The 15,567-nt window shown below is 43.7% G+C and overlaps 1 protein-coding gene across 1 annotated transcript in view; it reads right to left on the bottom strand.

The window, feature by feature from the left end:
- The window catches only part of crppa (CDP-L-ribitol pyrophosphorylase A), a 42,405-nt gene extending 27,456 nt beyond the window's left edge, over window positions 1-14,949 (bottom strand). The window contains exons 1-6 of the mRNA XM_061049813.1: window positions 14,571-14,949; window positions 13,060-13,342; window positions 9,867-10,016; window positions 6,153-6,257; window positions 4,641-4,686; window positions 3,532-3,629 (exon numbers count right to left, since the gene is read on the bottom strand). Of these exons, the coding sequence (XP_060905796.1) occupies window positions 3,532-3,629; window positions 4,641-4,686; window positions 6,153-6,257; window positions 9,867-10,016; window positions 13,060-13,342; window positions 14,571-14,800 (912 nt within the window). The 5' untranslated portion in view covers window positions 14,801-14,949. The remainder of the gene's footprint in view (window positions 1-3,531; window positions 3,630-4,640; window positions 4,687-6,152; window positions 6,258-9,866; window positions 10,017-13,059; window positions 13,343-14,570) is intronic.
- Window positions 14,950-15,567: the final 618 nt, after the last annotated feature.

Raw genomic sequence — 15,567 nt, 5'->3', positions numbered from 1 at the left:
CAGAAGCACAGGAAGTCACATACACACCCATTCTAAAAAGTCTGTTTTTACAGCAGAAATTAACATGTTGACATCCTGGTTCAAAAAACCAAATAGGTCTGATTAGCTCATGTCTCAATCGACACACACTGTACGGGTGAATGTTTTGATGACTCATCAGTTTTGATTTGATGAAGGATAAGAGTTATTCACAATAAGACGTGTAGCTGACCTGATTGACAGGTGGGCGCGGTGTAACGGTTTGTCAGGAGGCTTAAAACCCGCCTCAGCTCCAGCTCTCAGTTTGTCGTTAGGTTGACTGAAAGTTAGGTTGACTTAGCATTTCCAGCATGGAGACTTAAACTCTGTAAGTTTTTGGTGGTTTTTATATTAACCATTACAAACTCCTACCACACCCTTACACTTCCTTTATATTTATTTCATTTTTTACTAAAAAATTTTGTTTGTATGTGTGACAATAAAAAATATGATAAACTCATTTCATGTTTGAGAGCCAGAAGTTTTGTGACAACCACTGCAATGCTTTGAGGTGGACCCTACTGTGCTCGTGGAGATGCTGGTTGGTCTAATGTTTGTTCTCTAGTTTTTAAGAATGAATTGTGTTCACTGAATCAACCCTGGCAGAATAAATAAAAATGTTCTTTCCACCGGACGTTGGTGTTTCCAGGAGATTCACTTTTGTATTTATTCTAAATCAACTGAACTTTTCTGTTTTCCCCAGGAGCCTGATTTAAACTGCATCAAATGGATCTATCCGATAACATCCTGCTGAGAGAATCCCTTAATCACTTTGTCTTCCTCTCACTCGCACTTCCTGCCAAATCCTCCACCTGCACACACACACACAAACATTACACAACACCACGCTGTCAGTTTTCTGCTGAGCTTGGACGGCTCAACCTAGCTTATCCTGGTATTAGATTCAAGCAGTGGCGCTGGGACAAAGGTAATTCTTCTTCTTCTGCTCCGTCCAACTTTTCCTTTCATCCTCCCCCCCCCTCCGTTCTTCCTCCCTGCAGAACTCCCTCAAAAGGATGTATCCGTTTCAGAACACGCGCACCGGAAAAAAGCGCGGCCCCACCGGCCACCTGAGCACAGAAGGGAACGGCTCCAATCAGCCTTTCCAAAAAGACTGACACCGACCCCATCTGTCTCTGGGGCCCGCTCCAACACTGGACAGGCAGATCCGCTCCTTTGACATCATCTGATGAAGGACTTGGAGCGGTTTTAACGGGGGATGGACTAAACTGATCACAGTGGGACGTGGAAAAAGATAAAGTGGTGTGTTCTGCCGCCGTCAACAGCCACACTCAGGGGATACATACACGTCAGGAGGACCCTGGAAACACGTTTCTGTAAATGAAGCCATGTGTGTGCCATTTGTCAGCCCGGGTTTCTTTGTGGAGATTACTACAAGGTGATGGGCTTAAAACATAAGCACATAAAATCTGTGTTACATACTACAATTGTGATAAACTGATATTCCAACTACGATTTCAATACACAAGAATGAGTAAACGTTGCAATAAGAAATGAAAATTTCAATAAGCCCGGCACCAACACGGCCCATGTTTTAGCCTTTTTAGGCTTTTATTGAAGAGATAGGACAGTGGCTAAAGTCAGAAATCAGGGATAGAGCGAGTAGGGGATGACATGTGGGAAAGGAGCCACATGTCGATTCAAACCGGGGCCGCCCGCTTGGACGATTATAGCCTCTGTACATTGGGTGCGCTCACTATCGACTAAGCTACATGGGCCCTAACATGCCAAATTCAAACTTTCCCTAATATCACAAACCATATCATCAAATAAAGAAAAAACATTTTTGCAGCAGGCTGTGTACATGTTTATTTCTGCATGGGTGTTAATGGGACTTCCTTGGCTTTTGGAGCCAGCCTCAAGTGGACAATTGAGGAACTGCAGTTTTTTTTGCAGTTGTGCATGGTAATAGAGATGCACCGATCCACTTTTTTTCAGTTCTGATCCAATTCCAATACATACATATGTACCAATACTGATACTGATTCCAATATCTTTATATCTTAACTAATAATGTTATTGTTGTTGTTGGTATTATGTGTAAGGCTACACAAAGCTGTAGTAAACCCAATATTGCTTTGTGCCATCTTCACAGCAGCAACAACCGTCAGGCATTTTAAATTATATCTTTTAAACTGAAGTGTAGGAATTTTACTTTTTTTTGTGCCTTAATTGGAGTGACAGGACAGTGGATAGAGTTGGAAATCAGGTAGAGAGAGAGTAGGTAACGACACGCAGGAAAGGAGCCACAGGTGGGACTCGAACCCGGGCCACCCGCCCAGAGGACACAGCCTCTACACACATGGGGCGCGCTCACCAACCACTGCACCACCAGCTCCCCAAGGAATTGTACCTTTGATCACATAGAAGGAGCTGCTCTATCTCGTCTGAACGTCGTCATGGAGACGATTGGTGGACACTTCTGACAGGTCAGTCTGAACGTCTTAAAAGAGAGACTGAGCGAGCTGAGAATGTTTGAATTGCTCAACCATATTTCTTGATCTGTGACGTGGAACGGCGCCGTCAGTCCGATATCCGATATGTAAAGTATTTCCATATCGGACCCGATATCGATATAAGAGATTCCATCTCTAATCTGTCACCACTTGGTCCAGAGTAGGCCAGCTGTAGGCCAGTTGCTTTGTTCCACTTCTTGCAGAATTGCTATCGACTTCCTACTCTACACTTCCCTCTCTACTGTACTGAACAATAACAACAAGTGTGAAGACAGTTGAATCAACATATCTCGAAAAACATGCAGGCAGAGATTTCTTCCCTCACAGTAAGAAGTAGTTCTTGAGTTAGTGGTTACGTGGCTTGCTCGAGGGAAACCCAAAAGTTATTGAGAAGAAAAAGAGCCTTTCACATATGGAACTTCGATGTGGTCGCTGCTGTCTCACTGAATATCTCAAACTGTCACTCACTTAGAGGTTTTGCATATGGATATTGTTTTCCATTGTCTATTAGGAGCAATCTTACAAATTAGACGGAGGATGTTTGCAACTTGGGAATCTCATTTGCCCAAAAGAAGATCAAGAGTGAAAGGGAGGGATTTGAGCTGTGGTGGAAACTGGGCGCTTGTCAAAACTGACTGTGCAGAAGTGGTAGACTGATGGGAAAGACGAGGTAAGACCCCATCAAGAAACACTCGATTAATCAAGCAAACTCCCTCGGTGCAGTAAAATATGACTGCCATCTAACTCTCCTGCATGGAGGGGAGGGACGGAGGGGTAAAATGAGGAGGAGGAAAAGCTGCAGAGATTGGATGTCCCAGACGAGCGAGATCAGAGGCCTGACCACAGATGGTAGGTTTCACCACCGGGGCCACCCAGGCGGAGCTCACATTGAGTTTGTGGGGGGATTTGAGGTGAAGGGATGGTTGAGAAGATAAAGGAAAACAAAAATGCCAAGCCCATAGGATACATTTAAAAAAAAAAAAGCTGTCATCAACATAACCGATATGTTAATCAGCTGTAACTGTCGGATTCTTACCGTGTCGAGAGCTCCCGCAGCCTTCTGCAGAGCGCCAGCCAGCGTCGCAGCGTGTGCAGATCCACCTGTGATGATACAGGCCGACTGTGAAAGAGCGTCTGAAGGAGAGAGACGGATGACTCGTGTTAGACTCCGGTGGTAATCAGTTGTTTTGAATTATACCAAAAGGGTGAAAATGAAGGCTTCTCCAAAAGGGGACAGCTCCGTGTCCAATCACGTGTAACTCTGAATCCATATTTGGAGAGGATGTTCTCAGAAGGTTATTCATTATGATTAAGCAACGTTTTCATCAACACCATTTTGAGTTTGTTGAAAGGTGCAGCAGTTACCTGTAATTTTTTTCCACTTATTTTACTGTGATCGGTTTATTGTGAATCGATGTGTCACATGACGAGGGACGCCACCTGTCGGGTTGACCACACAACGAGGAAGCTCTTTCCTATTTTCTATCCGACACACCTGTGCAGTACTCAAACTAGCAGGCGTCTACTTCTATAAAACGAAGGATTTCTCTGACTTTGATAACTGATGGAAATATACCAATTTAAATACCAGTCAGTTGGAGTTACCACAAACACACTTCTTACCAAAATACACAATGTAACAGGCACGCACGCACACACAGATTCTGAAACACTCGACAGTTCATCACACTGACAGACGTGAGAACTTTCTTCCACGTCTCACACTGCTGTGGAACAGAATTCATTGTGTGTGTCGACACACACAATGAATTCATTCACATCCCGGTCTCTGGGAGTTCTCACTGCGCTCCTCGTGTCATCATCAAACAGGTAATTGTTGGTCCAGGTGTTTAAAGGCTGAAATATGCGTCTGTGTTTATTTCTCTGATTGTGATATTCTCCCTTGTCCTGACTTGCTGTGCGTAGTTCTCGCAGGCCGACGAAGCTGAACAATGCTTCAAAGACTCGCTCAGTGTTTGTTCTATTCATCTCCAACTCTTCACTCAGACAAGAACTCTTCATTTCCCCCCGTCTGAGACGACCGTCAACCTTTTGTCTCGACATTCATGCTTCATGTGCGCATACAGAAAAGTCCACAATACACAGTACATACAGGAAACGACGGGATTCTAAATGCATACACACCTTTGATAATGGACTCAGCCGCCGCCAGATCTCGTTTGTAGGTCACCTGGAGGACAAAACAACTTTGTTTTCATGAACGAGTTCAGACAAATTAGAAAAGGATTATAGAATTATTGGGACAAACTGACGGTTTCGGTTTTAAGGACATTTAATTGAAATTCACAGCAGTGTCCCATCAGAAACCGTTTCAGAAGCCCTATTCAGCCCTTTCAAGTGAGATATTTACGCCTCCGGTGACATGTCGTCTTCAATCAGAATGTCGTGTAGGTTCCCTGGGATTGTTGGTCGGCCTGCTGCTCTGGACCCAGAGACTAAACTTGAGTTTAGAAAACAGGATGGGTTCTATTTATAAACAGTAAAAAAAAAACATGGACGTAGTTTCAGTGACGTCACCCATTGGTTTATGAAGCCTAAATGAGGACGGCCACCATATTTGAAATTCTGTCTCGCACTAACTTTTGGTCAACTTAGAAACAGGCGGAGAGGTGGAGCTGGGCAGGTCTTACGGTGAATTCCATTTAGCTAGTAACACGTTCCAGTTGCCTGTTGGCAACAAGTCGGAGGAGCAACATGGGCGCCTCCGGGAGTAACACGTCCACAGATACAACTTGTACAATACTTTTGATGTGATTGATTTGATTACACAAATAGAGGACTAAGCTGCTAATAAACTCAATAGAAAGAGCTTAAAAGATGCATGTAGCAGCCATGTTGGATTTGAACTCGGGCTACTGAAAGTTCTCAGAGTCCAAATTCCAACTTCAGGGGGGCTTTCCTGATGACGCATCAGACTTCTGAAGTCAAATCGAACGCATCATCGAGCTTCCTGTCTAACAGCTACAAAGCCTGTCAGTCACATATCTACTATGAGTCTGCAGGGCTCATGTTTTGCATCCAAAACGCAGCTTTCATTTTATTATCCCTTTTTTGGACCAAACTGGCTGATCCTGAAAGATTCACTACTATCCCTCTCCAGCTTAGTCGCTCATAAATAAGAGACACCTGACCTTTGGCTCGGCGTCATGGCTTTATATATCACAATCAAAGGTTGGGTAACTGAGGCATTATTTCTGGAAACAAAAGCCGTAATCTAAATGTCGTTCTTCTGCTCTTTAAGCACAGTAAACTAAATTCTTTCCAGATTCATTTTTTATCAGGCTGGAGACCGAAAACCGAAAACCTCAGCACATAAAACCATCGATCTTCATGGGAAGATAATATTTAATTGAACTTGGAGTCTTTATGTTATCTGAGTGATTAATCAAAGAGTTATACAATCTCACAGAGGGTTGAGTGCAGAACTCCGTTTACTAAACTCGACATACTAATCCTGGACGTCACATTCAATATTTACGTGCGTTTCAGTATTTGCCAGAAAAACCTCCTTTTCAATCCATCAGCTTTCTTTGTGCCCATGTGATAAATCCGCGCGCTGGCATGTGAAGCTGCGCGAGTCAAAATGTCAAGAGTATCTACAATCTTCAACCCACACCAGGCCCCTGGCGAGCTCACCTTCCACAGGGTTGGCGGCCCCTGGATGAGCTTGGCGTTGGTGCCACAGTACTGCAGAGCCAGATGGAGACACTCGGTGCCAAACTCAAAGTCTGACTCAGTGCACTGCAGGCAGAGGAGACACAGGGGAGAGGAAAGTCAATCACAAACACTTCATTTAAAAGTAGATTTAGGTCACATTTAGCTGAAACGTTCACTTGCCATGTCAGCACCTTTACCAGGTTGTTTCTGAGGGTGCACTCACACACTAGACAATCTGTACCGTGCACAAGCATGTGTGCCCCCAAAAGTCCAGTTCCTTTGACTTGTGTGCGGGCAGCGTTCCATGATCAAGCACGGTACACTTTCTTGGACCTTGCACGGATGGAAGAGGTTTGCTTCGGCATGGGACAGTTGCTCAAGCACGGGTACACAACGTGGACAGGACGTGTAAACAACCCAAGCCTTCCATTGTTGAGTGGTCTGGATGTATCCGACTAAAATGACTCCAAATAAGCCACAAAGTCAGTGTAGTTGTAATCATATTCTCGGACTTGACTGTGCATCACCTGTTTTTATTTGTCTGCCTGTCTTGTAAACTGAGCACGCTTCATGATCAAGAACAGACATACCTGTGTTGTATTACGACGTTATGTACAAGAGGTAACCGTGCTCAGGCCCGGTTAGTCCTGGAGCAGTGTGAGTGCAGGCCAGCGGGGGAATGGGGAGGTGGGGGAGTCATGCTTCAGCACGGTAAGGGGCAACTGGTTGATTTGAGACTTTTTTTTGTACAATTTATTTTTGGACTTTTTGTGCCTTTATTGGAGAGACAGGACAGTGGACAGAGAGAGTGGGGAATGACATGCGATAAAGGAGCCACGGGTCAGATTTGAACCCGGGGTGCAAGCCTGGAGGACCACAGCCTCCATACATGGGGTGCGCGCACCAACAACTCAGCCAACAGCGCCCCACATTTAAGACATTTGAGAGCTACAAGACAAGTCTAATATGGAACTCTTCTTCTTCTTCTTAGAAATATAAATAAATGTTTTGGATTTTACATTTTTTCTGTGCGGTCTGATTTACAACGTGTTGGAGAAGGCGCTTCTTTCTGTCCAAGTATTCCTGAGATCATTTTTGGTTTTGTCCAACATTTGGATCTTTCCCCTGACAGATTCTCTTCTTCTACCTGATCTTTCTGCAGATATTTCACTAAACTATCTGAAACATTTCAAATACCGTCTCAGGACATGACGCTTCTGTCATATTTCAGCAAACACTTGAGATAAAACTGTTTTCTTTGGATGATGGACCGAGTGTCCTGTAACACTCTCATCTTTATGAATTAAGAGCTTTGATTTCATCTGCTCGTAAGAAATGTTCCCACACTGTTCTTCACGATTTGATTCGCTTTCTTGTTAAACTGCAGAAATGTTGGTTTGTGCAAGAAGAGGCAAATAGTAATCTCAGGGCCTGATTCTTTCAGCTTCACTTTATTCAACATCGGTTCATTTCGATAAACTTCCTTCAACTAACGATAAATCTGACCACATCAGCAGGAGAATTCAGTTGTATGAGCAAAATATTTACTAATTTTAAATGTAAAAGCTGTGCCCTAGTGTTGAAATGTAGACCACACTAATCGAGACCAAGACAAGACCAAGACCAGAAATATCACTGAAAAATCATCATCTTCTGTGCAGTAGGCGTGTCACTAATTTAGATCATAACACCGGTATGTGTATTTCTTTGGACCAGAGAAGGTAGGCGGTTTTAAGGTGATCCCCACACGACCGTTTTGGACGCCCCTTGTTTTGCCAGATATGAGAGCAGTTATCAGGTCAAACCAACAGGTGTTGCAGCGATGGAAGCGGGCAAGAGAAGTGGTTCAGATAGAAGTGATTGTACCCGACCTAAAAAGCCTCTGCATGTTTCTAATAAGCTCCACGAGCAGAAACGTGCTCAAACTAGGATCAATATTGGAGATGCTTTTGAAAAATGGAGAGAGGTTAGAACGCAGAAAGGTTTACAGACCGATGCAGAGCTGGATAAACACTGAAGCTTCAGTGTCCACCACATGGCAACCTGCGTGAGCATCGACTCTAGAGAGGAGGGGGCGGGGGGAGACAGCTCTCTACAATGTTTTGAATTTGGACTGCAGTACCCATTTTAAACACTAGGCGTTACAGTTACATATTGCTCCTTTAATGTATTGAAAATATTGATTCTAAGCTGGGAAAGCTCTGTCTGTGGAGTTCTGTGTTAAGACGATGAGCTCATTCGGTTTAAAAAGCAGTTTGAACTACAAACACACGCTCCTGCTACCTGAGAATACATCTGGGCAATATTTTACCAACTTATAAAAGAGATGTGGGTCTTTTATTCAATGGAACATTAGAGAGAAATTACAGCAAAAATGCGCTCTCGCTCTGAGGTAATTTAACCTTCAGCATTTTCTGCTGGTACAAAAGCTTCCACAGGGGACTGGATAAAGTGTCTCCCCCCTTTTGTCTTTTCAGCCCTAAGTTCTTCTGCTCTCAATGGATGTCAAGCAACAAATGTGCAGCTCTCAAGAGATTTTTCATGAGTATGTCCTACAGTGCTAACCTGACACTTTCCCAATCTTTTCAAAGGTTGGAGAAGAGGAGAACAACAGAAGAGGAGAGAGAGGGGGACGCAACCCCAACCACCCCCTTCTCCAGCGACCTCCCAAGTTTGTCCTAATTTTTGCAACTTAACTGGCCCTGACACAGCCTCACAAATATGAGCTCATTTTCTGAAAAGGCCAACACCAAAGCCAGCCGGGCTCCCAGAGCAATCTGAGGATTCACATGTGCCAGGAATAAAAATAACCGGAGCTCCAGTTTGGAGGCATATTTTTGCTCTTAGCTCAAAGTTTGCCTGCGTCCTTCAAAAAAGCCTGGCAATCAGAAGAAGCGTCTAATGAAGCAAAAGCTGAAAAAGCAAACTGAAAGTGTCTGAAAAATAAATAAGGTCAACCTCTTCAACTCAAAGCTGGCTCAGATCATCCCGCCAAGTCAGAGCGATGAGCCTCCGCTGTCAGAGAAGACTCAACACATTTACGGCTCACGTCAGAGAGGAGCCATTCTTTCCAATTTTCAGGTACGCATATTAAAAGGCACTCAACTGCTGAGACTATTCATCTTCATCCACCTAAATGTGCCGTTTAGCTTCAGCCCTCTTATACTATTTTTCCAAATGTTCACTTTTGTTCCACAGACTGATCTGCTGCAGTGTGGCAGAATATATTAACGTCTCATTTCTTTCCCAGACGCAGCAGAGACGGAGTGAAAGTGATAGCACCAACGCCGCCGCCTCCTCCTCACAGTGAAGACCTGCAGGTTGCTGCACATCAGCTGAAGAATGAGCGACTGTGAAGGCTCGTTATGATGTACGAGAATCAGAAACGTCTTTGTCTTCTAAGTAGTGTCATTTTTAGAGAGTAAATCTGAACCTGACCTGTCATTTTATAAGAGTTAAGAGGTTCTTCTTAGGCCACAATCGACATCAGAATCAAACAGCAGATCCCTTCAGGACTTGATTTGTACATCCCAGAATAACATATGTTACTTTAACAAATGTGGCTTCTGGGGAAACAACACTTTGAGGTGGTTCAGAGACAGAATCAGAGTCAGAAAGCCTTTACAGTAAGCCTGAAGAATCACATCCCTCATAGATACATTTTCTCTGATGAGCCATCTCGTGTTAAGGTACCCTCTGGTAGGCTTGATAGATGACATCATACGTGAACCCCTGAGGCATCTCGCTGGCTCTGTACTTGGCTCGCTCCAGAGAATGATCCAGGTAACCCTCAGCCGTGGTGGCTATGACCGTGGACACAAGGGGGCGGATAGCTCCTGCTGCCTGGATGGAGGAGAAAAGAGTCCATTTGTAGTGTTTGCACATTTTTAATTAGAAATAACTTTAAAATTACATGAGTAAGACTTCAGTAAGATACAAGTAAAAATCAAGACCTAGACACCCAATATTTGGTATTATCCTGTTTTTAAAGGACCAATCAGTAAGATGTGTAGTAGTGAGTGACCTTACTATATGATCAGACATTAAGGAAACATGCTATGTTGAAGTGCTGGCTTCTCTGACAACAATGCAGCATCCAGTATGTCCTCCTTCTAACTTTAGATTCTGGTCCTGAATGCTCTGGATTTGTTTGGACCAGAGAAGGTAGGCGGTTTTAAGGCACCCCCACACGGCGGTTTTGGACGCTCCTCGGTTTGCCAGATATGAGAGCAGTTATCAGGTCAAACCAACAGGTGTTGCAGCGATGGAAGCGGGCAAGAGAAGTGGTTCAGATAGAAGTGATTGTACCCGACCTAAAAAGCCTCTGCATGTTTCTAATAAGCTCCACGAGCAGAAACGTGCTCGAACTAGGATCAATGTTGGAGATGCTTTTGAAAAATGGAGAGAGGTTAGAACGCAGAAAGGTTTACAGACCGATGCAGAGCTGGATAAACACTGAAGCTTCAGTGTCCACCACATGGCAACCTGCGTGAGCATCGACTCTAGAGAGGAGGGGGCGGGGGAGACAGCTTTCTACAATGTTTTGAATGTGTACTGCAGTACCCATTTTAAACACTAGGTGGCAGAGTTACATACTGCTCCTTTAACCACCTAAAGTTGCAAGCAAACTCCGGCACATTGTCTAAATTATTTAAAGACGTTGGAAACGTTTTTGAACAATTTAGACGATGTCACCTCCTCTGCACTCTGTCTATTTTTTAAAGGTTTTTTTGTCTTTCATGCCTTTATTTAGTTTAGGTTGCGCTATTAATGGAGGCTAGAGTCTTCCAGGCGGACGGACCAGGTTCGAGTCAGACATGTGGCTCCTTTCCCACCTCTCTCTTCAGATTCCCTTCTCTCTGTCGACTGCCCTATCTGAATAAAGATATAAAATAAATCTTGTAAAATAAAACTATTTGAATTACTAGCTCAACATACACTTGATATTCTCACAATATTTTTAATGAAGGTATTTTTCCCTGATCAAAAATAAACTTCTATCACAGAGAAGCCACATGACAGAGTACCAATGAATCCCTAAATCTGAGGGAAACATCTTGCAAATGAAAGGAAAGCAAACAGATGTTCTGCGTGTTACACATGGCGTTAGAACCCAAATGAATCTGCTGCCTGGTGGTTCTGTCGTGAGCGTGGACACGAGCAGGATAACGAAGACCAGACCGCCTGCTGGGAGAGTTCATCACCAAGCACACACACTCAGAAACACGCCATGAACGTTGGCCTCACGTCAGGGAGCGCTCGCTTTATTTCACAACCTGTGTGACCTGCGTCTCAGCCATGAATCATTATGAGAGTTAATCGGCGAGCGTGTTGTCACAGCGGCTGTGACTCCAGCCCGAATGTGTTCCATCCATCAGCGATCGAATAAACGCTTACACCAGGAGCGATGGAGCCGTCAGCTTGATAAACAGTTTATGAAAAGATGGACGGAGCACGGGTGCAAAAGGGAGGAGGGAAAGTTACGATCATGAGAAGTGTTTGTCGTCTTTGGTCTGAACTCGAATGGAAAACTTGACTTGGTCTTATTTTTAGCGTTTGTTTTTGTTCAAACTGCACAGTTTGAAAAATGAGCCACAGGCCACACACACTAAACACACGTGTTGCTTTTGGTAACCTGTCATCCCACCAGGTGAAAATCTAACTGTGATAGATCTGTTTACTCTCTGTGTTGTAATGGGCTGGGCACTGGTTTTCAGCTGCAGTCAAATTAAAAAGCTCCAGTCCATTGAATATGCTGTGTGGCATTCTTCCTCCAGATTGGGAGGATTACATTTTATCTCTTTAATGTAGTTCTCTTGGAAATGGAATCAGAATACCTTTATTGTCATTACACAAGTACAACGATATTGGAAGGAGAGGCCGCTTTTACTTTCAGAGCTTCAGAAGCAAGTTTAAAATACTAAACCCTAAGCAACTAAAAAAAGCAGTCCCATTTCTCCTGAATCGACGATGCACAAACTGTACAAATCTCTGTATCAATGTAGTTATTTGGAGCTTAAGGTCACATATTCTGCAAAATCCTCTTCACCATGTTTCTCTAACTCTAATATGTGTCTCTATTCTGTCTACTAACCCCCCAATGATGAGAAAAGTCCATCCTCTCCGTCTTTAGCCTGCTCCACTTTTCAGAAAATGTGTGCTCAAACAGGCCGTTTGGAGATTTTCCCTTCATGACATCACAAAGGGCAATAGCCCCTCCCCCAGGTGGGTGACACTCCCACAGCTAGGTGTTTGTTCTGCCCTCTGATTCTGCCTTCTGACCATAAACAATAGGGCATGGAGCGAGAAAGCCCGATTACACCCGAGCTCTTCCAGAGAGGGGGCGTGGTCAGACACAGCTCATTTACATATTTAAAGGTACAGACACAGAAACAGCCTGTTCTGAGCAGGGCTGAAATAGAGGGGTTTATAGGCATGATCAAATACAGGATCAGAGTGGATTTAGAACAAGAAACTTCACACACATGTTTTGGGGAGCTCTGGTACTTATATCACACTGAAGAGGAGGAGAATATGTGACCTTTCAAATTAAATTGATATTGATCGGTAGATAAACTGTATTGATCCGAAACTGGAAAATAATGGACTTGATAATTAGGACTTAACGATTTGGAAATCTGGGCTTCTAAAGAGCATTATACTTCTGTAGCTTTGCCTACGCCATCTTGAGCATAACATACTTCAAAGTACATCTTTGTCTGTGTAGCTCTGCAATACTCCGACTACAAACACTAGGTGGCAGTGCGATCAGGAAGGAAAACAGGCCCTCCAAGCATGAAAAATATAAACCTGAGGAAAGAAATGCTTGACAGGCCTAAATGAGAATGGCTAAATCATTTAAAGGACATGCATTCATCATACTGACCCCTTGTTCTTTGGCAGCCATGGCGATCTTGTAAAGGAAGTCCTCCTCCACAAAAGGCCTCACCGCATCGTGGATGATGACCACCTTTGGTCGGTCTCCTGCTGCCGCCTCCCCCTCCGCCTCGCCCCCCAGGGCCAGGACTCCGTTACATATGGACCTGTGACGAGTGGAGCCGCCTGGCACCACTCGAACCTTCCTGTGTTGAAAGCGCTGGATGATGTCCGTCATCAGGTCCGTGTGTTCTTTGGCTACAACGACTACAATGCTCTGGATCCATGACAACCTGCAAGAACGCAGCAGTCACTCAGTTATGCCCGTTTAGTCACAGGCGACGTCAGAAAGCCCAGAGAAGATAGGAAGAACATAACATTCACCCACGCTCCTTATATTAGGAGCATTCCCCAAAATCATGAACCATTCCTTTAGTTCATGACCAAAACCTGCAGTATGTCAATTCTGTTGGTTTCTCAATTAATGAATGAAGAGCTTTGGTTTGACTTTTTCTGCGCCTTAAATTTCTTTGCAAAACAAGATATGTGAAAATCTTTGTAATAACACGGTGCTGTAGCTTTTATTTTAGAGTCTCTTGGTGTAAGGCTTGTGTGAAAAATGTTAGAAATCCCTTAAATATAAAGTACGGCGGCCCTGAAGGTTGACTAAATGCAAGAAAGAAAGAAACATTTCACAAGGGTGGGGCGGCAGTATCTCAGTCCATAGGGACTTGTTTTGGGAACCGGAGGGTCACCGGATCAAGTCTTGATGCGGACCATAATATGGAAGTTGATCTGGTAGCTGGAGAGGTGCCAGGGCACTTCCTGAATACTGCCGAGGTGCCCTTGAGCAAGCCACCGAACCCCTAACAGCTCTGGTGGAGCCTCACTCTGACATCTCTCCATTAATGCACGTCCACAGGTCCTGTTTGTGCATGTGTGTGTATTTCGGGCCTGTGTGTGTGAGAAGCAGTTCTCTCAATAACAGAGTGTAACCCAGAATTTCCCCTCTGGGATTAATAAAGTATATAAAATTACAATAAAGTAAAAAAAAAAAAGCCATTAAGCATAAAAACAGTGTCATGAAATGTTTAATTTTTATTGCTTTCTGTGAAAAGTTTTTGCAGTTGACCTTTAGGGGCCACCATAAAGAATGACTGCTGGGAATATTAAACTGTTAAAATGGTTTGTGCATCAATGAAAGAAAGAAAATTGACTCGTCAGGTATTTAATTTGCAGGATTAGAAAGGTATTCCCATCTGGTTACTTCATAAATTCCTTCATGGAAATTTTGCCACAAGAAAATGAAAAGGCAATCATTAAGTTTTACCTGTCACTTTGTATTAAAGTTCAAAAGCTAAATGTATATTGTGCACAGACCTTCATATTTACAGTTTATGGCAGACACACACCGGAAGTGGAATACCTGACTGTGTGGATGAAGTTTGTCAGCCTCCCTCACAGAATCAAAATAAACACAAACTGAGATTTTAGTCTCTTTCTACATCAGTCTTTTCCTACCTCTCGAAAGTCTGGACAGTGTAGCTAATGAGCGGTCGCCCCAGAAACGAGCAAAACTGTTTCGGTGTCTGCAGCCCGGTTCTCTCTCCTGTTCCACCCGCAGGAAGAACCACGGACACCGGGAAGTCCACGCTGCGTTCCGCCGGCTCGTGGTCGCTCTTATCGGCTTCTCGAGTTGGGAAAATCCCCGGATGAGCGGGCCTGTCCGGGCCACAGTTATCGCTCTGCATGTTACCTCAAAATATTTTGGTTAAACTCCATAAATTCGTGGACGGAAGAGTGTGGTGTCACGGAAGGTTATTCCCAAACATGTCCAAACGTGGATGAAGAATTTTGTATCAACGCTGTCAAGTATTAACGGGTAAAATATGTACATCCGGTAAGCTCTTTCAAAATAAACAACCCGTATTTTGGTTGGACTTCACAGACTGTAAATATTACGGGACTTCACCAGAAAATGAAGTGACGCTTAATATTAAGCTTGCAAATCTGAATTAATGAACATTTTACTCTGTAACATGTCTGTAGTGAAACCATTTTGCAATATATTTGTTTTTTATGGCCCAAAAAAACAAATGAGACCATCAGCAACAATGTTATTTTGATACCTTTAACTGCTGCCCCAGGGTAGATAAGCAGGCCGCAGAAAAAAAGACTTTTTTAACATTGTCCACAGCAAAAATGGAAAGAAACTAGAATATGCCTATGTGATTGATTGTTAAAGATCGCAGGATTAGTTGGTTTTTTTTGTCAGAAAACCCCCTGCTGCTGCAACGAGGACTTTTTTCACTCTGACTTTACCCAGACTTTTTCCTGATAGCCCCCTGGTACATTTCCCATATGAAGTCACGGTGAGCTGATGTAAAAACACAACAGGAAATATTCCGGAAAATGTACAGCGAGTGAGCTGGAGGAAAAATGAGAAAATGAGGAAAAGCACACGACTGTAGCTCCCGATAGGTTCGATCTCCATGCACAAAAGTGAAAATGCTCCTTT

The sequence above is a fragment of the Labrus mixtus genome, chromosome 11 (genome assembly GCF_963584025.1).
Source record: "Labrus mixtus chromosome 11, fLabMix1.1, whole genome shotgun sequence".
NCBI classification, from domain to species: Eukaryota; Metazoa; Chordata; class Actinopteri; order Labriformes; family Labridae; genus Labrus; species Labrus mixtus.
The sequence above is the reverse complement of the archived record's forward strand: the minus strand, read 5'-3'. Positions and strand labels throughout refer to the sequence as shown.